The sequence below is a fragment of the Microcaecilia unicolor genome, chromosome 6 (genome assembly GCF_901765095.1).
Source record: "Microcaecilia unicolor chromosome 6, aMicUni1.1, whole genome shotgun sequence".
Taxonomy (NCBI): Eukaryota; Metazoa; Chordata; class Amphibia; order Gymnophiona; family Siphonopidae; genus Microcaecilia; species Microcaecilia unicolor.
The window spans coordinates 92,996,374-93,020,785 of NC_044036.1; the positions used below are offsets into that span (position 1 = coordinate 92,996,374).

A 24,412-nucleotide genomic window follows, 5' to 3' on the forward strand; every position below is an offset into this window, starting at 1 on the left:
CTCCTCTCTCCCCTGCCCTCCCATCCATGTCCAGCATATCTCCTCTCTCCCCTGCCCTCCCCATCCATGTCCAGCAATTCTCTCTCCCCTGCCCTCCCAGCAATTCTCCTCTCTCCCCTGCCCAGCGATTCTTCTTCCTCCAGCCCATCCTCCTTCTCCACTGCCTGCCTGCCATTGAAGTGATAAAGGTTGCCAGCATCGGACTCTGCAGCGCGAACGGTGCAGCGATTGAGAGAGGCTGGCAGCATCGGAGCTTCCCTCTGCGAGTCCTGCCTATGCAGAAACAGGAAGCTGAAACAAAGTAGGCGGGACTCACAGAGGGAAGCTCCGATGCTGCCAGCCTCTCTCAATTACTGCACCGTTCGCGCTGTTGAGTCTGTAAAAAAACAGCAAGTAGGGGAGTGAGAGGAAGGGTACAGGACTCGCTGGGGGGGATAAAAAGTGTTGGTACGCCATACCGGTGCGTATTGGCACAAAAAAAGCCCTAATTGTACTCCACTTTGAGAGTCTTAGTGTAACCTTTTTCAGATAATCAGAAAAGCAGCTTTTTCTAGAACTATCCCTCAGGTACAAAATATATTTTTATAACATTTTGTTAAAAAGAGTTGAATGCCCTAGCAGAAGCCATAGAATTTAATCCAGACGAACAATAAATAAATGCTCTGCCTAGAGAAGTGTGGCTCACATGCAATAGGTTATTTTCTTGCTTCAGTATTTTTTGTAAATAAGGGCTTACAACTGATATAGGTCGTATTTTACCTATAGTAATTGACTGATGTCAGTAGAATTTCAGAGATTACACTTTAGAATTCCTATGCAAAAGGTTAGCTATGTGCTATTACTTTAAGTGGGGTTTAATATACAGCTGTATAGGAAAAAAGAAACAGGAAAAAAAGGAAGTATGGGTGGGAGAGGGCCAAGGGATAGAGCAGGTTACCCTTAATGAATTTTATATTTAAAAATGTGACTATCCGTTTCAACAATGATTGATGCTTTTTAATAAAATTAAAATAAGAGAATACCTGGTATGTTCATTGGTAGAAATGAAATGGAACATGTTTATTTATCTTATGAAGTACACAGTCTGCCATATCAATTATACTGTCATTGAGCTAATCATTTCAGAAATAGGGAAAAAATGGGAGTTTCTAAACATAAGACACATTTTATTAAGGATGGGGGTAAAAATACAAACCAAAGTGTGGTACAGAACTGAATATTTTACACAGAATACTTACCAGTACAGCAACAAAATTTTAAAAAAGTTCACATGTACTGAGGGAAGAGAAAGCTGGAACGTCTCTATTGGTAGCAGGAATGGAAGTTCATTCATTACATGAATGTCTCCCAATACTACCAGGAAAGTGTTTATGAATGAACTGCAGCAATTGCACAATATTTAAAATTCACTGTTGCCTCCATAGCCACCACCTCCATAGCCACCTCGTCCGCCATAGCCACCTCGATTTCCACCACCTCCATAGCTGCCTCGATTTCCACCACGTCCTCCATAGCCACCTCCATAACTGCCTCGATTTCCACCGCCACCACCTCCGAAGCTGCCTCGATTTCCACCGCCGCCACCTCCGAAGCTGCCTCGATTTCCACTGCCACCTCCAAAGCTGCCTCGATTTCCACCTCCGTAACCTCCCCTGTTTCCACCACTTCCTCCAAAGCTTCCCCTGTTTCCACCACCTCCATAACTGTTGGAGCCACCCCTGTTTCCACTGCCACCGTAGCTGTTGGAGCCACCCCTGTAGGAATTGGATCCGCCACCATAGCCTCCACCTCTGTATCCAGAACCACCTTGGTTACCTCCACGGCCTCGGAATCCACCACCTCCACCGCTATCAAATCGAGCCATTTTGGGTGGGCGAGGCCCATCTCCAAATCTGCAAAAATGAAAAAAATTTAAAGTTAGCAACATTTTTGGCCCTTGTGATATGATAAATGACTCGTGTTTCAGAGTCTTTAATTTGGAAGGCAGCTCTTAACTTTACTGCATATCATAACTGCCAGCGGCACACATGGATTCAGTATTTATGGCAGCAACAATATTTCCACACTGATATGTTATCCTAAAACAGGACAAAACACTATCAGTCCAATAAAGAGCAGACTGCATCATTGGTTGGAATTTCACTTCTCTACCTCAGGTTTTGGTGCAAATATTGAGAGTTTTGACGAGCATTTGTATTTAAAGAATTATAAGAACTGCATTACATGACAAACTGTTCACCATTCCTGGGAGGGTTTTGGTTTTTGAGAAGCTTTGTTATAGCAGTATTCTTTGTATGGCTGATCCATTTAGCTATTGTTGGGGAATCTGTTTTTCTTTTTCTGACCGGTGATGTGCTGCAGTTTGCTCTTTATTCTGTCCTAAGGTCTTTTTTTATTTCACAATTTTTGTTAGATATGTTAATGCAGTAAAATCCCCTTTGTGCTTAAGAATGGATTCTCATAAAAAGGTGGCTACTGCTTATGAATGGGCTGATATTTTTGATGTTTTGTGTAATTATAATAATGGGTTATTTCAGTGTTGCCAAATTTGCTAGTTTCCCTAATTTCTGCTAATATTTCATCATGTATTCATACTGGCCTGGCTTACCAGTATTCCTTCCCTTCACACATGGAATTTCTACCCATAATTCCACATTACTCTTCCTTGCTGAATTTTTAGCATATAGCATCACTCCCCTCCCAATTTGATTCACTCTATCAGTGTATCAGACTGTGTACCCAGGTACTAGTGTCCCATAGGTTATCCTTCTTCCAACAAGTCTCTAAGATACACATTACATTTTCCTTTAGTGCTATATACTCTTTTTTAGGCATTTCAAGTGAGATTTTTTTTTTTTGTATCCACAAGCTACATTGCACTAGACAAATCAGCATTCTTTACTCTGTTCTCTCCTTAAAGGTTCCTGACTTACTTTTGCGTTTGTTGCAATCTTTATCAGGATGCTGATAGTTCCATTTCTCTTGTATCCTTCAAAGGTATCTGAATCATTTTGCATTTTTTAAAAACTACAATAAATATTTGAGCTCTTTTTCTTTTCTGCCACAGACTAATGTTCAATGCGTCACATACAAGGACACAGTCTGTTGGGTGTGTCCCCTAACAGAAGGTTGAGAACCACTGATCTAGACTGTTGGGATGGGGAGACAGGGAGGAGAGTGAGAAAAAGGACTATGGATCTGAATGGCGGAAGAAAGGAGTGGTGATTGGGTGGGGTTGGGAGTACATACACACTAAAATGCCTATCTGAATAGGAAACTAGAAAATGGGAAGGGAACTAAGAAATGAGGCAATCTCAGGTGGGCAGGGGTAGAAGGGATAGGAGATACTGACATTTTTAAATATAATTGCATTGTTTCCAAAGTTTCCATAAGTATGTGCGTATGTGGTTTACATAGGACAGCTGTTGCACAACTTACTTATATATCTGTAATCAAGTGGACTGTAAGCGATTATTTAGGAGTAAACTAAGAAGCACTACTCACACCTGTATACCTAGTTCCCATTTATGGGACCCATCCAAAATGTCACTGGAAGTGGAGGACCAGCTGCCTCTCCTGGCCTCATAATAAATGATGCAAAAGTATAATTTGCTTGCTAAACATGAAATAAATATAGTGAATACAATGAAAGAAATAGCTCAGAGAATCTCTAATGTCACAAACAAGCAGCCTTAGAGTTTTGATTGTATCAAATGAAAAGGTTCAAGTCTTGAAACTGTCTCACATATGAAAAAGATGGTTTCCTTCACTGAAATGCTTTGTCTCTCCTGTTCCTGCATTGTTTATGGGATTTGCTCTCTGCTTTACCTTTACTTGACATAGAAATTATACCTGAGGCAACCCAAGACCACTGTGAAGTGCACTTGCGAAATCAGTTGTCTGCAGTCAGATTGGGTTATTGTATGTAAGCATTTATTAGTTTCCACATTAGATAAAATCATTTTTCACTAAAAAATAACTTTATACCATGTTAGCTATAAGTACGTAAGTATTGCCATACTGGGAAAGACCAAAGGTCCATCGAGCCCAGCACCCTGTTTCCAACAGTGGCCAATCCAGGTCACAGATACCGGGCAAGATCCCAAAAATGTACAAAACATTTTATACTGCTTATCTCAGAAATAGTGGATTTTCCCCAAGTCCATTTAATAACGGTCTATGGATTTTTCCTTTAGGAAGCCGTCCAAACCTTTTTAAAACTCCGCTAAGCTAACCGCCTTTACCACATTCTCTGGCAACGAATTCCAGAGTTTAATTACACGTTGAGTGAAGAAACATTTTCTCTGATTCTTTTTAAATTTACTACATTGTAGCTTCATCGCATGCCCCCTAGTATTTTTGGAAAGCGTGAACAGACGCTTCACATCTATCTGTTCAACTCCACTCATTATTTTATAGACCTGTATCATATTTCCCCTCAGCCGCCTTTTCTCCAGGCTGAAGAGCCCTAGCCGCTTTAGCCTTTCCTCATAGGGAAGTCGTCCCATCCCCTTTATCATTTTTGTCGCCCTTCTCTGCACCTTTTCTAATTCCACTATATCTTTTTTGAGATGCGGCGACCAGAATTGAACATAATATTCAAGGTGTGGTCGCACCATGGAGCGATACAAAGGCATAACAACAACCTCATTTTTGTTTTCCATTTCTTTCCTAATAATACCTAACATTCTATTTGCTTTCTTAGCTGCAGCAGCACAATGAGCAGAAGGTTTCAACGTATCATCAATGATGACACCTAGATCCCTTTCTTGGTCCGTGACTCCTAACATGGAACCTTGAATGACATAGCTATAATTCGGGTTCCTCTTTCCCACATGCATCACTTTGCACTTGCTCACATTAAACGTCATCTGCCATTTAGACGCCCAGTCTCCCAGTCTCGTAAGGTCCGCTTGTAATTTTTTACAATCCTCCCACGATTTAACGACTTTGAATAACTTTGTGTCATCAGCAAATTAAATTACCTCACTAATTACTCCCATCTCTAGGTCATTTATAAATTTGTTAAAAAGCAGCGGTCCCAGCACTAGCCCTGGGGAACCCCACTAACTTCCCTTCTCCATTGAGAATACTGAACATTTAACCCTACTCTGTTTTAAATCTTTTAACCAATTTTTAATCCACAATAGAACACTACCTTCTATCCCATGACTCTCCAATTTCCTCTGAAGTCTTTCATGAGGTACTTTGTCAAACGTCTTCTGAAAGTCCAGATACACAATATCAGCCCCTTTATCCACATAGCTAAGGTAGTTTGAACATTTAAATTTGATATTTCAACAGGTGCAGGTATATGATGGGCTTTCAATGATTTAGCTAAGCGGTTTTCAAGAACATTCTGGTGTGGCCCATCTCATCTTCCGCCAGGGTCGCTTTACTCATACTACCACTACTACTACTATTTAGCATTTCTATAGCGCTACAAGGCATACGCAGCACTGCACAAACATAGAAGAAAGACAGTCCCTGCTCAAAGAGCTTACAATCTAATAGACAAAAAATAAATAAAGTAAGCAAATCAAATCAATTAATGTGAACGGGAAGGAAGAGAGGAGGGTAGGTGGAGGCGAGTGGTTAAGAGTCAAAAGCAATGTTAAAGAGGTGGGCTTTCAGTCTAGATTTAAAAGTGGCCAAGGATGGGGCAAGACGTAGGGGCTCAGGAAGTTTATTCCAGGCGTAGGGTGCAGCGAGACAGAAGGCGCGAAGTCTGGAGTTGGCAGTAGTGGAGAAGGGAACAGATAAGAAGGATTTATCCATGGAGCGGCGTGCTCGGGAAGGGGTGTAGGGAAGGACGAGTGTGGAGAGATACTGGGGAGCAGCAGAGTGAGTACATTTATAGGTTAGTAGAAGAAGTTTGAACAGGATGCGAAAACGGATAGGGAGCCAGTGAAGGGTCTTGAGGAGAGGGGTAGTATGAGTAAAGCGACCCTGGCGGAAGATGAGACGGGCAGCAAAGTTTTGAACCGACTGGAGAAGGGAGAGGTGACTAAGTGGGAGGCCAGCAAGAAGCAGATTGCAGTAGTCTAAACGAGAGGTGACAAGGGTGTGGATGAGGGTTTTGGTAGAGTGCTCGGAAAGAAAGGGGCGGATTTTACGGATGTTGTAAAGAAAGAAACGACAGGTCTTGGCAATCTGCTGGATATGAGCAGAGAAGGAGAGAGAAGAGTCAAAGATGACCTCAAGGTTTCGAGCTGAGGAGACAGGGAGAATGAGAGAGCCATCAACAGAAATAGAAAACGGGGGGAGCGGGGAGGTGGGTTTGGGGGGGAAAATGAGAAGCTCGGTTTTGGTCATATTTAATTTCAGGTGGCGTTGAGACATCCAGACAGCAATGTCAGACAAGCACGCTAAAACTTTGGTTTGGATGCAAGGTGAGATATCAGGGGTAGAAAGGTAGATTTGGGAGTCATCAGCATAGAGATGGTAGGAAAAGCCATGGGATGAGATTAATGAACCAAGGGAAGAAGTGTAGATAGAAAAGAGGAGGGAACCAAGAACAGAACCCTGAGATATGCCGACAGGCAGAGGGATAGAAGTAGAAGAGGATCCACCAGAGTGAACACTAAAGGTGCGGAGGGAGAGGTAGGAAGAGAACCAGGAAAGGACAGAGCCCTGGAATCCAAGTGAGGACAGGGTATCGAGAAGTATGCTGTGATCGACAGTGTCAAAAGCAGCAGAAAGATCAAGAAGAATGAGGATGGAATATTGACCTCTGGATTTAGCCAGTAATAGGTCATTGGAGACTTTAGTAAGCGCAGTTTCGGTTGAGTGGAGAGGGCGAAAACCAGATTGTAGTGGGTCAAGAATAGCATGTGAGGAGAGAAAATCAAGGCAGCGGCGGTGAACAGCACGCTCAAGTAATTTGGAAAGAAAAGGAAGGAGGGAGATGGGTCGGTAATTAGAGGGACAAGTAGGGTCGAGTGAAGGCTTCTTAAGGAGAGGTGTGACCACAGCATGTTTAAAGGCAGCAGGGACAGTCGCAGTGGAAAGTGAGAGGTTGAGAATATGACAGATAAAAGGAATAAGAGCAGGAGAGATGGCATTAAGAAGGTGGGTGGGAATGGGATCAGAGGAACAGTCTCTTCACTGGCTCCCTATCCGTTTTCGCATCCTGTTCAAACTTCTTCTACTAACCTATAAATGTACTCACTCTGCTGCTCCCCAGTATCTCTCCACACTTGTCCTTCCCTACACCCCTTCCCGTGCACTCCGTTCCCTCGATAAATGCTTCTTATCTGTTCCCTTCTCCGCTATTGCCAACTCTAGACTTCGCTCCTTCTGTCTTGCTGCGCCCTATGCCTGGAATAGACTTCCTGAGCCCCTGCGTCTTGCCCCATTCTTGACCATCTTTAAATCTAGATTGAAAGCCCACCTCTTTAACATTGCTTTTGACTCGTAACCACTTGTATCCACTCGCCTCCACCTACCCTCCTCTCCTCTTTCCTCTACACATTGATTTGTTTGCTTTATTTTTTGTCTACTAGATTGTAAGCTCTCTGAGCAGGGACTGTCTTTCTTCTATGTTTGTGCAGCGCTGTGTACGCTTTGTAGCGCTATAGAAATACGAAATAGTAGTAGTAGTAGAGAAAGACAGTTATCTGGCCATGCAAGGAAAAAGAGCAGCATAGTTGAAAAAAGCTAGTAGACTACGTGATCTGTTCATGTGGGAGCGGACAGTGGCCTGGCATGGGACAAGAGAAGTAGAGACTAGCTAATCAGCGCAAATGGGGTTGGAAAGAAGAGTGAGCTCTCAGTGGCAGCGGTGGAACATGTGAGCTGAAAGGGGGGAGGGGGGGAAACAGTGACGGCAGTATTGTGGGAAGAGGAGTTGGCACTACAAATCCAGAGTTTCATAGAGGGGAGGAACTGCTGATAGGGAAGAAGGAGGGACTATAGGATTGGGAAGTACTAAGAAAGAAATGGGAGGATTCAGAGCAGTGGCGTAACTAGGTGGGGCCATGGAGGCCTGGGCCCCGCAAATTTGCTCTGGGCCACCTGGTTGACTGACCAGACCAGCTGAAGACTTGGCTCAGCGCTGATCTGTGGCGGAGCCACTGCATTGCCTGCCCCGCTCTCTATTCCCCTCACATCAGGCACACTCCTTTCACTGAAACTGAGCATGCAGAGAGCAGGGCAGGCAATGCGGTGGCGCCAGAGACCAGCGCTGGATAAAGATATTTGCGGCGGCTGAGCTTTAGCTGGTAGGGCCCGCCAGCCAAAATGTACAATGGCGGCAGTGGGCGGGCAGCGAGGCGGCAGCAGTATGGTGACCAAACTGTGCCCCCCCACCTTGGGCTCTGGCCCCCTCCTAGCTCGAGGTCTGGCTATGCCCCTGGTAAGAGGTCTCCTGGGAGTAGGAAAGGAAGAAGAGGTAGAAGGTAAGGGGTAAAGAGTCATAGATTTGATATACCGCCTCTCTGTGGTAAAAACTAAATGGTTTACATTTATTACATACAGGTACTTTCTCCGAGGACAAGCAGGCTGCTTGTTCTCACTGATGGGTGACGTCCACGGCAGCCCCTCCAATCGGAACACTTTCTAGCAAAGTCCTTTGTAGTCCTCGCGCGCCGATGCGCACCGCGCATGCGCGGCCGTCTTCCCGCCCGAACCGGCTTGTGCCAGCCAGTCTTCTTTTGTCCGCGCTCGGTACGGTCGCGTTTCGCCATTCGCGCCCCGAAAGTTGACCTCGCGCGTCGTTTTTGACTTCGCTTCAAAAAAAAAAAAAAAGGTGTTCGGAATGAGACCTTTTCGGTCTGTTCCCCTTCCGGTATCTCTAGTTTTGCCCCGGTAAGTTTTCTTTCGTCGTCGGGGTAGGCCCTTTTTAGGCCTCGGTTCGAAGTTTTTTCTTCCCCTTGTTATGTGGTGCCATTTTCGCCATTTCGAGTTTTGATCTCGCCAGCGCGATTTTTCCGCCCATGACATCGAAGTCTCCCAGTGGCTTCAAGAAGTGCACCCAGTGCGCCCGGGTAATCTCGCTCACTGATAGGCACGCGTCGTGTCTTCAGTGTCTGGGGGCTGGGCACCGCCCGCAGGCCTGTAGTCTGTGTTCTCTTTTGCAAAAGCGGACTCAGGTAGCGAGATTGGCCCAGTGGAACGTTTTGTTCTCGGGCTCTTCGTCGGCATCGGGAGTATCGACTGCTTCGACGTCGTCGGCGCCCGGACCTTCATCCTCGCCCCCGAGTGCATCGAGGCATCGGGGCCGAGACATCGGAGGGCTGCGTTGGCGGTACCGAGACCTCCTCGTCTGCTGATGTCGTCGGACGGTGGTGCTTCGTCTGGAGTGCAGGTGAGGGCTGTCCATTCCCCTGCTGGTGGCGGTGAGCCTTCGGGGTGGGTCTCCCCCTACCCTGAGGGCTCCTGTGGTACAGCCCCCCCGAGACCGACCTCCTTCGGCCTCGGCCCCGAGGAAGCGACGGCTGGATTCTACGTCCTCCTCGTCGGTGCCGGGAAGCTCCGGTGACATGCTTTGTCCCAAAAAATCGAAGAAGCATCGTCACCGGTCCCCTTCCCGTGTCGGCACCGAGAGCTCTGGGTCGCCGAGGGAGTCGGCACCCAGTAGGCTTCGGCACCGAGAGGACCGCTCGCCCTCTGTTCAAGAGGTGTAGGTGCGCTCCCCTTTGGACAGCCCGGAACAGCCTCCACGCCCGGAACAGATTCTGACATCGACACCTGCATCGGCTTCCATGTCTTTTTCCACAGCCGCTCTGCACAAGAGTCTCCGGGCCGTTCTCCCAGAGATCCTGGGAGACCTGTTGCGCCCTACCCCTCCGGTACCGGGGGTGCTTGCGCCACCAGTACCGTCGAGCGAGGCGCCGGCTGGCCCCTTGCCCGGGGTGAGGTCTCCGACATCGGTGCCGCTTGCGGTACCGACTGCGGTAGCCTCCCAGGAAGGCTCCCCGACTACGTCGGCGGAGGGAGCTTCGCCGGTGCGGGCGAGGGAGTCTACCTCTCGACGCTCCCACCGTGGCCGTGGTTCCACGGAGTCGAGCCGGGCACGGTTGCAGACACAGGTCCGTGAACTTGTGTCTGACACCGATGGTGAGGCCTCGTGGGAAGAAGAAGAGGACATCAGATATTTCTCTGACGAGGAGTCTGAGGGTCTTCCTTCTGATCCCACTCCCTCTCCTGAAAGGCAGCTTTCTCCTCCCGAGAGTCTGTCTTTCGCTTCCTTTGTCCGGGAGATGTCTACGGCCATCCCCTTCCCGGTGGTTGTGGAGGACGAGCCCAGGGCTGAAATGTTTGAGCTCCTGGACTATCCTTCTCCACCTAAGGAAGCGTCCACAGTACCCATGCATCATGTCCTAAAAAAGACATTGCTGGCGAACTGGACCAAGCCATTAAGTAATCCCCACATTCCCAAGAAGATCAAGTCCCAGTACCGGATCCATGGGGACCTAGAGCTGATGCGCACTCAGTTGCCTCATGACTCTGGAGTTGTGGATTTGGCCCTGAAGAAGGCCAAGAGTTCTAGGGAGCATGCTTCGGCGCCCCCGGGCAAGGACTCTAGAACCTTAGACTCCTTTGGGAGGAAGGCCTACCATTCTTCTATGCTCGTGGCCAAAATTCAGTCCTACCAGCTCTACACGAGCATACACATGCGGAACAATGTGCGGCAGTTGGCGGGCTTGGTGGATAAGCTCCCCCCTGAGCAAGCCAAGCCATTTCAGAAGGTGGTCAGGCAGCTGAAGGCGTGCAGAAAATTCCTGGCCAGAGGGGTGTATGACACCTTTGATGTTGCGTCCAGGGCCGCTGCTCAAGGTGTGGTGATGCGCAGACTCTCATGGCTGCGTGCCTCCGACCTGGAGAATAGAATCCAGCAGCGGATTGTGGACTCACCTTGCCGTGCGGATAATATTTTTGGAGAGAAAGTTGAGCAGGTGGTAGAGCAGCTCCACCAGCGGGATACCGCTTTCGACAAGTTCTCCCGCCGGCAGCCTTCAGCCTCTACAGGTAGAAGATTTTTTTGGGGAAGGAAGACTGTTCCCTACTCTTCTGGCAAGCGTAGGTACAATCCTCCTTCTCGACAGCCTGCGGCCCAGGCTAAGCCCCAGCGCGCTCGCTCTCGTCAGCAGCGTGCGACTCAGCAAGGCCCCTCGACTCCCCAGCAAAAGCAAGGGACGAGCTTTTGACTGGCTCCAGCAGAGCATAGCCGACATCCAAGTGTCAGTGCCGGGCGACCTGCCAGTCGGAGGGAGGTTGAAAGTTTTTCACCAAAGGTGGCCTCTCATAACCTCCGATCAGTGGGTTCTCCAAATAGTCCGGCAAGGATACACCCTCAATTTGGCCTCAAAACCTCCAAATTGTCCACCGGGAGCTCAGTCTTACAGCTTCCAACACAAGCAGGTACTTGCAGAGGAACTCTCCGCCCTTCTCAGCGCCAATGCGGTCGAGCCCGTGCCATCCGGGCAAGAAGGGCTGGGATTCTATTCCAGGTACTTCCTTGTGGAAAAGAAAACAGGGGGGATGCGTCCCATCCTAGACCTAAGGGCCCTGAACAAATATCTGGTCAAAGAAAAGTTCAGGATGCTTTCCCTGGGCACCCTTCTCCCCATGATTCAGGAAAACGATTGGCTATGCTCTCTGGACTTGAAGGACGCCTACACGCACATCCCGATACTGCCAGCTCACAGACAGTATCTGCGATTTCAGCTGGGCACACGTCACTTCCAGTACTGTGTGCTACCCTTTGGGCTCGCCTCTGCGCCCAGAGTGTTCACAAAGTGCTTGGCTGTAGTAGCAGCGGCACTTCGCAGACTGGGAGTACACGTGTTCCCATATCTCGACGATTGGCTGGTGAAGAACACATCCGAGGCAGGAGCTCTGCAGTCCATGCAGATGACTATTCGCCTCCTGGAGCTACTGGGGTTTGTGATAAATTATCCAAAGTCCCATCTTCTCCCAGTGCAGAAACTCGAATTCATAGGAGCTCTGCTGGATTCGCGGACGGCTCGCGCCTATCTCCCAGAGACGAGAGCCAACAACTTGTTGTTCCTCGTCTCGCGGGTGCGAGCGTCCCAGCAGATCACAGCTCGGCAGATGTTGAGATTGCTAGGCCACATGGCCTCCACAGTTCATGTGACTCCCATGGCCCGCCTTCACATGAGATCTGCCCAATGGACCCTAGCTTCCCAGTGGTTTCAGGCTGCTGGGGATCTAGAAGACGTGATCCACCTGTCCACGAGTTTTCTCAAATCCCTGCATTGGTGGACGATTTGGTCCAATTTGACTCTGGGACGTCCTTTCCAAATTCCTCAGCCACAAAAAGTGCTGACCACGGATGCGTCTCTCCTGGGGTGGGGAGCTCATGTCGATGGGCTTCACACCCAAGGAAGCTGGTCCCTCCAGGAACGCGATCTGCAGATCCATCTTCTGGAGTTACGAGTGGTCTGGAACGCTCTGAAGGCTTTCAGAGATCGGCTGTCCCACCAAATTATCCAAATTCAGACAGACAATCAGGTTGCCATGTATTACATCAACAAGCAGGGGGGCACCGGATCTCGCCCCCTGTGTCAGGAAGCCGTCAGCATGTGGCTCTGGGCTCGCCGTCACGGCATGGTGCTCCAAGCCACATATCTGGCAGGCGTAAACAACAGTCTGGCTGACAGGTTGAGCAGGATTATGCAACCTCACGAGTGGTCGCTCAATTCCCGTGTAGTGCGACGGATCTTCCAGGTGTGGGGCACCCCCTTGGTAGATCTCTTCGCATCTTGAGCCAACCACAAAGTCCCTCAGTTCTGTTCCAGGCTTCAGGCCCACGGCAGACTGGCATCGGATGCCTTCCTCCTGGACTGGGGGGAGGGTCTGCTGTATGCTTATCCTCCCATACCTCTGGTGGGGAAGACTTTGTTGAAACTCAAGCAAGACCAAGGCACCATGATTCTGATTGCTCCTTTTTGGCCGCGTCAAATCTGGTTCCCTCGTCTTCTGGAGTTGTCCTCCGAAGAACCGTGGAGATTGGAGTGTTTTCCGACCCTCATCACACAGGACGAAGGGGTGCTTCTGCATCCCAACCTCCGGTCTCTGGCTCTCACGGCCTGGATGTTGAGAGCGTAGACTTTGCCTTTTTGGGTCTGTCAGAGGGTGTCTCCCGCCTCTTGCTTGCTTCCAGGAAAGATTCCACTAAGAGGAGTTATTTCTTTCTATGGAGGAGGTTTGCCGTCTGGTGTGACAGCAAGGCCCTAGATCCTCGCTCTTGTCCTACACAGACCCTGCTTGAATACCTTCTGCACTTGTTTGAGTCTGGTCTCAAGACCAACTCTGTAAGGGTTCACCTTAGTGCAATCAGTGCATACCATTACCGTGTGGAAGGTAAGCCGATCTCAGGACAGCCTTTAGTTGTTCGCTTCATGAGAGGTTTGCTTTTGTCAAAGCCCCCTGTCAAGCCTCTTACTGTGTCATGGGATCTCAATGTCGTTCTCACCCAGCTGATGAAACCTCCTTTTGAGCCACTGAACTCCTGCCATCTGAAGTACTTTACCTGGAAGGTCATTTTCTTGGTGGCAGTTACTTCAGCTCGTAGAGTCAGTGAGCTTCAAGCTCTAGTAGCTCATGCTCCTTATACCAAATTTCATCATAATAGAGTAGTCCTCCGCACTCACCCTAAGTTCTTGCCGAAGGTTGACTGAACCAGTCAATTGTCTTGCCAACTTTCTTTCCCCGTCCTCATTCCTGCCCTGCTGAACGTCAGCTGCACACATTGGACTGCAAGAGAGCATTGGCCTTCTATCTGGAGCGGACACAGCCCAACAGACAGTCCGCCCAAATGTTTGTTTCTTTTGATCCCAACAGGAGGGGAGTGGCTGTGGGAAAACGCACCATTTCCAATTGGCTAGCAGATTGCATTTCCTTCACTTACGCCCAGGCTGGGCTGGCTCTTGAGGGTCATATCACGGCTCATAATGTTAGAGCCCTGGCAGCGTCGGTAGCCCACTTGAAGTCAGCCACTATTGAAGAAATTTGCAAAGCTGCGACGTGGTCATCTGTCCACACATTCACATCTCATTACTGCCTGCAGCAGGATACCAGACGCGACAGTCGGTTCGGGCAGTCAGTGCTTCAGAATCTGTTCGGGGTTTAGAATCCAACTCCACCCCCCTAGGCCCATGTTTCTTCTGTTCCAGGCTGCACTCTCAGTTAGTTGGTAAATTTTTTAGGTCAATCTCAGTTATGTCCTCGCCATTGCGAGGCCCAATTGACCATGGTTGTTGTTTTGAGTGAGCCTGGGGGCTAGGGATACCCCCATCAGTGAGAACAAGCAGCCTGCTTGTCCTCGGAGAAAGCAAATGCTACATACCTGTAGAAGGTATTCTCCGAGGACAGCAGGCTGATTGTTCTCACAAACCCGCCCGCCTCCCCTTTTGGAGTTGTGTCTTCCCTTCTCTTTGTCTTGCTACATATGAGACTGGCCGGCATGAGCCGGTTCGGGCGGGAAGAAGGCCGCGCATGCGCGGTGCGCATCGGCGCGCGAGGACTAGCAAAGGACTTTGCTAGAAAGTGCTCCGATTGGAGGGGCTGCCGTGGACGTCACCCATCAGTGAGAACAATTAGCCTGCTGTCCTCGGAGAATACCTTCTACAGGTATGTAGCATTCGCTTTCTCTGCCCCAGCTTTAGGGGGAGAGACTTGAGAAAGGCATAAAGGCATTTCTTCTCTCTCCCTTCCCTCTCCTCCACCCATGTCCAGCAACCCTCCTCTCCCTTCCATCCACCCAGCCACCCATGTCCAGCAACCCTCCTCTTCCCCCTGCCCTCCCCTCCATCCACCCACGTCCAGCAACCCTCCTCTCCCCTCCCCTCCATCCACCCATGTCCAGCAACCCTCCTCTCCCCCCTGCCCTCCCCTCCATCCATGTCCAGCAACCCTCCTCTCCCTTCCATCCACCCAGCCACCCATGTCCAGCAACCCTCCTCTTCCCCCTGCCCTCCCCTCCATCCACCCACGTCCAGCAACCCTCCTCTCCCCCTCCCCTCCCCTCCATCCACCCATGTCATAAGTACATAAGTACATAAGTAGTGCCATACTGGGAAAGACCAAAGGTCCATCTAGCCCAGCATCCTGTCACCGACAGTGGCCAATCCAGGTCAAGGGCACCTGGCACGCTCCCCAAACGTAAAAACATTCCAGACAAGTTATACCTAAAAATGCGGAATTTTTCCAAGTCCATTTAATAGCGGTCTATGGACTTGTCCTTTAGGAATCTATCTAACCCCTTTTTAAACTCCGTCAAGCTAACCGCCCATACCACGTTCTCCGGCAACGAATTCCAGAGTCTAATTACACGTTGGGTGAAGAAAAATTTTCTCCGATTCGTTTTAAATTTACCACACTGTAGCTTCAACTCATGCCCTCTAGTCCTAGTATTTTTGGATAGCGTGAACAGTCGCTTCACATCCACCCGATCCATTCCACTCATTATTTTATACACTTCTATCATATCTCCCCTCAGCCGTCTCTTCTCCAAGCTGAAAAGCCCTAGCCTTCTCAGCCTCTCTTCATAGGAAAGTCGTCCCATCCCCACTATCATTTTCGTCGCCCTTCGCTGTACCTTTTCCAATTCTACTATATCTTTTTTGAGATACGGAGACCAGTACTGGACACAATACTCCAGGTGCGGTCGCACCATGGAGCGATACAACGGCATTATAACATCCGCACACCTGGACTCCATACCCTTCCTAATAACACCCAACATTCTATTCGCTTTCCTAGCCGCAGCAGCACACTGAGCAGAAGGTTTCAGCGTATCATCGACGACGACACCCAGATCCCTTTCTTGATCCGTAACTCCTAACGCGGAACCTTGCAAGACGTAGCTATAATTCGGGTTCCTCTTACCCACATGCATCACTTTGCACTTGTCAACATTGAACTTCATCTGCCACTTGCACGCCCATTCTCCCAGTCTCGCAAGGTCCTCCTGTAATCGTTCACATTCCTCCTGCGACTTGACGACCCTGAATAATTTTGTGTCATCGGCGAATTTAATTACCTCACTAGTTATTCCCATCTCTAGGTCATTTATAAATACATTAAAAAGCAACGGACCCAGCACAGACCCCTGCGGGACCCCACTAACTACCCTCCTCCACTGAGAATACTGGCCACGCAATCCTACTCTCTGCTTCCTATCTTTCAACCAGTTCTTAATCCATAATAGTACCCCTACCTCCGATTCCATGACTCTGCAATTTCTTCAGGAGTCTTTCGTGCGGCACTTTGTCAAACGCCTTCTGAAAATCCAGATATACAATGTCAACCGGCTCCCCATTGTCCACATGTTTGCTTACCCCCTCAAAAAAATGCATTAGATTGGTGAGGCAAGACTTCCCTTCACTAAATCCGTGCTGACTTTGTCTCATCAGTCCATGTTTTTGTATATGCTCTGCAATTTTATTCTTAATAATAGCCTCCACCATCTTGCCCGGCACCGACGTCAGACTCACCGGTCTATAATTTCCCGGATCTCCTCTGGAACCCTTCTTAAAAATCGGAGTAACATTGGCTACCCTCCAGTCTTCCGGTACTACACTCGATTTTAGGGACAGATTGCATATTTCTAACAGTAGCTCCGCAAGTTCATTTTTTAGTTCTATTAATACTCTGGGATGAATACCATCAGGTCCCGGTGATTTACTACTCTTCAGCTTGCTGAACTGACCCATTACATCCTCCAAGGTTACAGAGAATTTGTTTAGTTTCTCCGACTCCCCCGCTTCAAATATTCTTTCCGGCACCGGTGTCCCCCCCAAATCCTCCTCGGTGAAGACCGAAGCAAAGAATTCATTTAATTTCTCCGCTACGGCTTTGTCCTCCTTGATCGCCCCTTTAACACCATTTTCGTCCAGCGGCCCAACCGACTCTTTGGCCGGTTTCCTGCTTTTAATGTATCTAAAAAAATTTTTACTATGTATTTTTGCTTCCAACGCTAATTTCTTCTCAAAGTCCTTTTTTGCCCTCCTTATCTCCGCTTTGCATTTGGCTTGGCATTCCTTATGATCTATCCTGTTACTTTCAGTTGGTTCTCTTCTCCACTTTCTGAAGGATTGTTTTTTGGCTCTAATGATTTCCTTTATGTTACTGTTTAGCAACCCTCCTCTCCCCCCCTGCCCTCCCCTCCATCCACCCACATCCAGCAATCTTCCTCTCCCCCCTGCCATCCCCTCCATCCACCCCTGTCCAGCAACCCTCTTCTCCCTCATGCCCTCCCCTCCATCCACCCATGTTAACCATCCAGCCCCCCCCAGCAGCCCATGTCAACCATCTCCCTTCTAGCCCCTCCCCTACTCAACACCAGACATTTCCAGCCCCACGATTCCCCACTCCGCAGGTCATCCATCATCTCCTGTCTGCCCTCATCTCCCTGCTGCCTCCGTCCTGCCTTTAAATATTGTATTTTTCCTCGAGTCGCAGCACAGGCATTGAAAGCAGTAGGCTCAGCTCAAGCCTTCCCTCGCATGGTTCCGCCCTCGAGGAAACAGGAAATACATCAGAAGAGGGCGGAGCCACACGAGGGAAGGCTTGAGCCGAGCCTGCTGCTTTCAATGCTGGTGCTGCGACTCGAGGAAAAATACAATATTTTAAAGGCAGGGCAGCGGCAGGAAGGAAACGAGGGCTATCGGTGAGCTGAGCCCAGACAGGAGATGATAGATGACCAGCGGAGTGGGGAATCGGGAGGTTGGAAGAAGGCAGGAAATGTCTGGCGTTGAGTAGGGGAGGGGCTAGAAGGGAGATGGTTGACATGGGCTGCTGGGGGGGGTGCTGGATGGTTAACATGGGTGGATGGAGGGGATGGCAGGGGGGAGAGGAGGGTTGCTGGACATGGGTGGATGGAGGGGAGGGCAGTGGGAAGAGGAGGGTTGCTGGACATGGGTGGGTGGGTGGAGGGGAGAGCAGGGGGGTTGCTGGACATGGATGGAGGAGAGGGAAGGGAGCGAGAAGAAATGCCTTTATGCCTTTCTCCAGTCTCTCCCCCTAAAGCTGGGGCAGAGAAAGTACCTGTATGTAATAAATATAAACCACTTAGTTTTTACCACAGAAAGGCGGTATATCCAATCCATGACTCTTTACCCCTTACCTTCTACCTCTTCTTCCTTTCCCACTCCCAGGAGACCTCTTACCAGGGACATAGCCAGACCTCAAGTTAGGAGGGGGCCAGAGCCCAAGATGGAGGGGGGCACAGTTTGGTCACCATCCTGCTGCCGCCTCGCTGCCCGCCTACTGCCGCCATTGTACGTTTTGGCTGGCGGGCCCTACCAGCTAAAGCTCAGCCGCCACAAATATTTTCGTCCAGCGCTGGTCTCTGGCGCCACCGCATTGCCTGTCCTGCTCTCTGTATGCTCAGTTTCACTAAAAGGAGCGTGCCCGATGTGAGGGGAAGGGAGAGCAGGGCAGGCAATGCAGTGGCACCGACACAGACCAGCGCTGAACATAGAAACATGACGGCAGATAGGCCATATGACCCATCCAGTCTGCCCATCCTCTGTAACTTCTAATTCTTTCTGTTCCTAAGCGATCCCACATGCTTATTCCTTGCCTTTTTAAATTCTGGAACAGTCCTTGACTCCAACACCTCCACCGGCGAAGTCTTCAGCTGGTCTGGTCAGTCAACCAGGGGCCCAGAGCAAATTTGGGGGGCCCAGGCTTCCATGGCCCCACCTAGCTACGCCACTGCTCTGAATCCTCCCATTTCTTTCTTAGTACTTCCCAATCCTATAGTCCCTCCTTCTTCCCTATCAGCAATTCCTCCCCTCCATGAAACTCTGGATTTCTAGTGCCAACTCCTCTTCCCACAATACTGCCGTCACTGTTTCCCCCCCCCCCTTTCAGCTCACATGTTCCACCGCTGCCACTGAGAGCTCACTCTTCTTTCCAACCCCATCTGAGCTGATTAGCTAGGCTCTACGTCTCTTGTCCCATGCAGGCCACTGTCCACTCCCACATGAACAGATCACGTAGTCTACTAGCTTTTTTCAACTATGCTGCTCTTCTTCCTGGCATTGCCAGATAATTGTCTTTGTCCCTCTTTTTCTTGTGGCCACACCAGAATGTTCTTGAAAACTGCTTAGCTAAATCATTGAAAGCCCATCATATATATGCACCAGTTGAAATATCAAATTTAAATGTTCAAACTACCATAGCTATGTGGATAAAGGGGTTGATATTGTGTATCTGGACTTTCAGAAGGCGTTTGACAAAGTACCTCATGAAAGACTCCAGAGGAAATTGGAGAGTCATGGGATAGAAGGTAGTGTTCTATTGTGGATTAAAAATTGGTTAAAAGATAGAAAACAGAGAGTAGGGTTAAATGGTCAGTATTCTCATTGGAGAAGGGAAGTTAGTGGGGTTCCCCAGGGCTCTGTGCTGGGACCTCTGCTTTTTAACATATTTATAAATGACCTAGAGATGGGAGTAATTAGTGAAGTAATTAAATTTGCTGATGACACAAAGTTATTCAAAGTCGTTAAATCGCGGGAGGATTGTAAAAAATTACAAGCGGACCTTACGAGACTGGGCGTCTAAATGGCAGATGACGTTTAATGTGAGCAAGTGCAAAGTGATGCATGTGGGAAAGAGGAACCCGAATTATAGCTATGTCATTCAAGGTTCCATGTTAGGAGTCACGGACCAAGAAAGGGATCTAGGTGTCATCACTGATGATACGTTGAAACCTTCTGCTCATTGTGCTGCTGCAGCTAAGAAAGCAAATAGAATGTTAGGTATTAATAGGAAAGGAATGGAAAACAAAAATGAGGATGTTATAATGGCTTTGTATCGCTCCATGGTGCGATCGCACCTCGAATAGTGTGTTCAATTCTGGTCGCCGCATCTCAAAAAACATATAGTGGAATTAGAAAAGGTGCAGAGAAGGGCGACAAAAATGATAAAGGGGATGGGACGACTTCCCTATGAGGAAAGGCTAAGCTAGGGCTCTTCAGCTTGGAGAAAAGGTGGCTGAGGGGAGATATGATACAGGTCTATAAAATAATGAGTGGAGTTGAACAGGTAAATGTGAAGTGTCTGTTCACGCTTTCCAAAAATACTAGGACTAGGGGGCATGCAATGAAGCTACAATGTAGTAAATTTAAAACGAATCGGAGAAAATGTTTCTTCACTCAACGTGTAATTAAACTCTGGAATTTGTTGCCAGAGAATGTGGTAAAGGCGGTTAGCTTAGCGGAGTTTAAAAAAAAGGTTTGGACGACTTCCTAAAGGAAAAGTCCATAGACCGTTATTAAATGGACTTGGGGAAAATCCACTATTTCTGAGATAAGCAGTATAAAATGTTTTGTACATTTTTGGGATCTTGCCAGGTATCTGTGACCTGGATTGGCCACTGTTGGAAACAGGATGCTGGGCTCGATGGACCTTTGGTCTTTCCCAGTATGGCAATACTTACGTACTTATAGCAAACATGGTATAAAGTATAAAGGAAACGAGGGCTATCGGTGAGCTGAGGGCAGACAGGAGATGGACGACCTGCGGAGCCTGCAGCTCGCAGGGTGGGGGGAGGAGAGGCAAGCCAGCTCACACTCGGTAAACAACCAGCTCGCAAGATGCCAATAAATTTAACAACCGGCTCTTGCGAGCCGGTGAAAGCCGGCTCCAGCATACAACTGCAGCAGGGGCAGTAGGAGCCAGTGGCAGTGCTGAGCCACGAGTTCCTGCAGGCCCTGAATTAGAGAATGACACAGGGACAAAGTTTGTCCTCATCCCCACTCTATCCCCGTCCCTGCAAACCAGTGGCGTAGCCAGACCTGAGATTTTGGGTGGGCCCAGAGCTAATATGGGTGGGCACGCACTGTCTATATAAGTATGAGTAGTGTCTCTTGGGATCCTACAAAATAATGCCTAAGAATTCACTTGATGATGGATTTCTAAGTAGTCTGCCCAACAGCTGCCCTGCATCAGTATAACCACATACATACTTAATGGAAAAATTGATATTTTTAAATATAATTATATTATCCCACAATCTCTCCACTGCAAAATGCTATACACAAACTTGTGCAAAAACACACTCATATCTTTAAAACCATAACAGCACTAATTCCAAGGACAGGATGAGCTACAACCTTATGCTTGAAAAGGCAGAACTGTAATTACACTAGGCTCTAAAACACCAATCCACTACCTTGTGAAAAAAAGCAAAACAAAAAGGCCTGCGAATACTACATGCTAGCAGAATACTGCACCTTGATCACACTTGAAAAACACATGACACAACAGACATGACACAAGGAACTAGAAATAAAAAAATATGAAGGCAAAATACTGAACTGGAAAGTTAACTCAAGAAATCAGACTCAGCATGCAGCAATACCAGAAAAATTTAAACTTACATGCAAAATATCACAGATGCACATTTCCAAAAGATGACATATTCAAATTAATAAATTCTGAATAAAATACTTTTTTCTACCTTTGTTGTCTGATCTATTCGCTTTGGTCCCAGTGTCTTCTGTTTTACGCAGTGTCTTCTTTCCATTTGATATTTTTTCACTCACCATGTCCACCATACTCCTGTCTCCTTATGCGTCCTGTCTACCATCTGTAGCCCTGCCCCTATCCTTCCTCGAGTTTCAGTATCTGCCCTCAACGTGTTCCAAACCAGCCCTTAAACTCAGCAGTTTTCCCTCCATCCATATCCAGCATTTCTCCTCACTCCCCTCCATCCATGTGCATCTATTTCCACTGTCTTCCCTTCCCTCCATCCATGTCCAGCATTTCTCCTCTCTTCCCTGCCCTCCACTCCATCCATGTCCACCATTTCTCCTCTCTTCCATCCCCTCTATCCATGTGCACCTCCTTCCTGACTTATCTCCCCTCCCTCCCTCCATCCATTCGTCCAGCAACTCTCCATTCTCCCCTGCCCTCTCCTCCAGCCATCCATCTCCAGCAAATTTCCTCTCTCCCCTTTCCGCTCCATCCATTCATGTCCAGCAATTTTCTTCTTTCCCCTGCCCTCCGCTCCATGTCCAGCAACTCTCCATTCTCCCCTGCCCTCTCCTCCAGCCATCCATCTCCAGCAAATTTCCTCTCTCCCCTTTCCGCTCCATCCATTCATGTCCAGCAATTTTCTTCTTTCCCCTGCCCTCCGCTCCATGTCCAGCAACTCTCCATTCTCCCCTGCCCTCTCCTCCAGCCATCCATCTCCAGCAAATTTCCACTCTCCCCTTTTTTTCCGCTCCATCCATTCATGTCCAGCAATTTTCTTCTTTCCCCTGCCCTCCGCTCCATGTCCAGCAACTCTCCATTCTTCCCTGCCCTCTCCTCTAGCCATCCATCTCCAGCAAATTTCCTCTCCCCTTTCCTCTCCATCCATCCATCCCTGTTGTCCAGCAATTCTCCTCTCTCCCCTACCCATCCTGTTTCTGTCCATCCCCTTCCCCCTTCTATCTAGCGTGTCCCCTCCCCCTTCACAGCATCTCCAAGCCAACTTCCGTTCCAGTCTACTCCCGAAGTCGCAGCGACGAACGGGCAGGCAGCGCTGCGGTAGTAAAAGCAACAAGGAGACTGGTTCGACTCTCCATCCTTCACTTCCCTCCCTCTGCGTCCCGCCTTCCTCTGACATCATTTCCTTTCGGGCGGGACGCAGAGGGATGGAAGTGAAGGACGGAGAGTCGAACCAGTCTCCTTGTTGCTTTTACTACCGCAGCGCTGCCTGCCCGTTCGTCGTTGCGACTTCGGGTAAAAGTCGCCGTTCCAGTCGTCGTCGCTTGGGCGGGCCTGGGCCCACCCAGGCCCACCCGTAGCTACGCCCCTGCTGCAAAACTCTGTCCCTATCCACAGAAGCCTCGCTGTTTAACTGCACTTAAGATTTACCTTTGAGTTTAAAAAGCAAAATCATGTGCATGTAAGGACTGCATACACGAATTAAAACAAATGCCCTTAAAATGTAATACTACTGTATTGGTCTGACAAGCAATAATGAAACAGTGATGGAATAGTCATTCACATAACAAGCAAAAATGAGCACTAATTTTTCTAATCATTCTACAACTCCAAGCACATTTCTTTTCTCACTATACAAAACAGGGAACCACAGAAAAACTGAAATAGAGATCTCCCTCAAGAAAACCAGGTAAACACTGGTAAAAGAGAAACAGAAATGTATTTTCTCCTGCACTCTGAAAAATACAAAAATAGAAAAGATGTACATTTCACAAAGCAGGCACATCTCAGTCCTTAAAAATGATTAAATAAAAATATCTCTTTTCTACCTTTGTTGTCCGAGCACTTTATTTTTCTAATTGGGCTGATCCCAGTCTCTTTTCCACTTTCCACGTGTCCGTCTTCTCTAAATTCTTTTCCACGTTGGCGTTTCCATTTCTTGCTCTCTCCTCTTGGCTTTGTCCTTTCCTTCTCTACATCTGTCTGACAGTGACCTTTCATTTCATGTCTCCCCTCCCTTATTTGTGTTTATCCCCCTTTTCTCTCACCTTAGTCTCTGTTTCACTTCTCATCTACCTACTAGCTTTTACCATTGCTCCTTCTATCTCTCACTTAATATCCAGTCTCCTAAACCCACTTCCTTAGCCCTCATTCCCATCCTATTAGCCCTCATCTACCCTCCACTGGATCTCATCACCCTATCAGTCCCCAGCTCCATCCGTTTCTCTCTTTCATTCCCTTGCTTCCAAGGCCCTATACCCCATGCCCTTCCTTCCTCTTCCCCCTTAAAAGGTCGTGTCACTCTACCTCCCCTCCCTTCTTCCTTCCCTCCAAGGTCAGGTGTCACTTTCCCTCCCTTTCCCCCTTCACAAAGTCTGGTGTTGCTTTCCTTCCCTCCATCCTTGCCCAAAATTTCTCCTCTCTTCCCTGCCCTCCACTCCATCCATGTCCAACATTTCTCCTCTTTTCCCTCCCCTCCATCCATGTGCATCTCCTTCCTGACTTCCCTCCCCCTCCATCCATGTCTAGCAACTCTCCATTCTTCCCTGCCCTCTCCTCCATCCACCCATATCCAATAAATTTGCTCTCTCCCCTGCCCCCTCCATTCATCCATCCATGTCTAGCAATTCTCCTCTCTCCCCTGCCCTCCTCTCCATCCATCCATGTCCAGCAACTCTCCATTCTCCCCTGCCCTCTCCATCCACCCATATCCAGCAAATTTGCTCTCTCCCCTGCCCCCTCCATTCATCGATCCATGTCCAGCAATTGTCCTCTCTCCCCTGCCCTCCCCCTCCTCTCCACATCCAGCAATTCTCCTCTCCCCTCCCCTCCACATCCAGCACTCTCTTCTCTCCCCTCCCCTCCCTGTCCAGCGATTCTCCCTGCCCTCCCTCAGCTCCCCGACAGCCTTACTCTCCGTTCCTTCCTGCCCCCCTCCCCTGCACGTTTAAACCTTTTATTTTCCTCGCAGTGACAGCATTGAAGCACACAACACAGCGGG

The 24,412-nt window shown here is 48.6% G+C and overlaps 1 protein-coding gene across 3 annotated transcripts in view; it reads right to left on the minus strand.

Annotated features, from left to right (window-relative positions):
• Positions 1-1,038: 1,038 nt before the first annotated feature.
• Positions 1,039-24,412, minus strand: part of DHX9 (DExH-box helicase 9) — a 334,908-nt gene continuing 311,534 nt past the window's right edge. For 2 of the 3 annotated variants that reach the window (XM_030205459.1, XM_030205462.1), the window contains one exon: positions 1,039-1,892. In XM_030205459.1, the coding sequence (XP_030061319.1) occupies positions 1,400-1,892 (493 nt within the window). In that variant the 3' untranslated portion in view covers positions 1,039-1,399. The remainder of the gene's footprint in view (positions 1,893-24,412) is intronic. The other variant, XM_030205460.1, reaches the window with a different exon arrangement.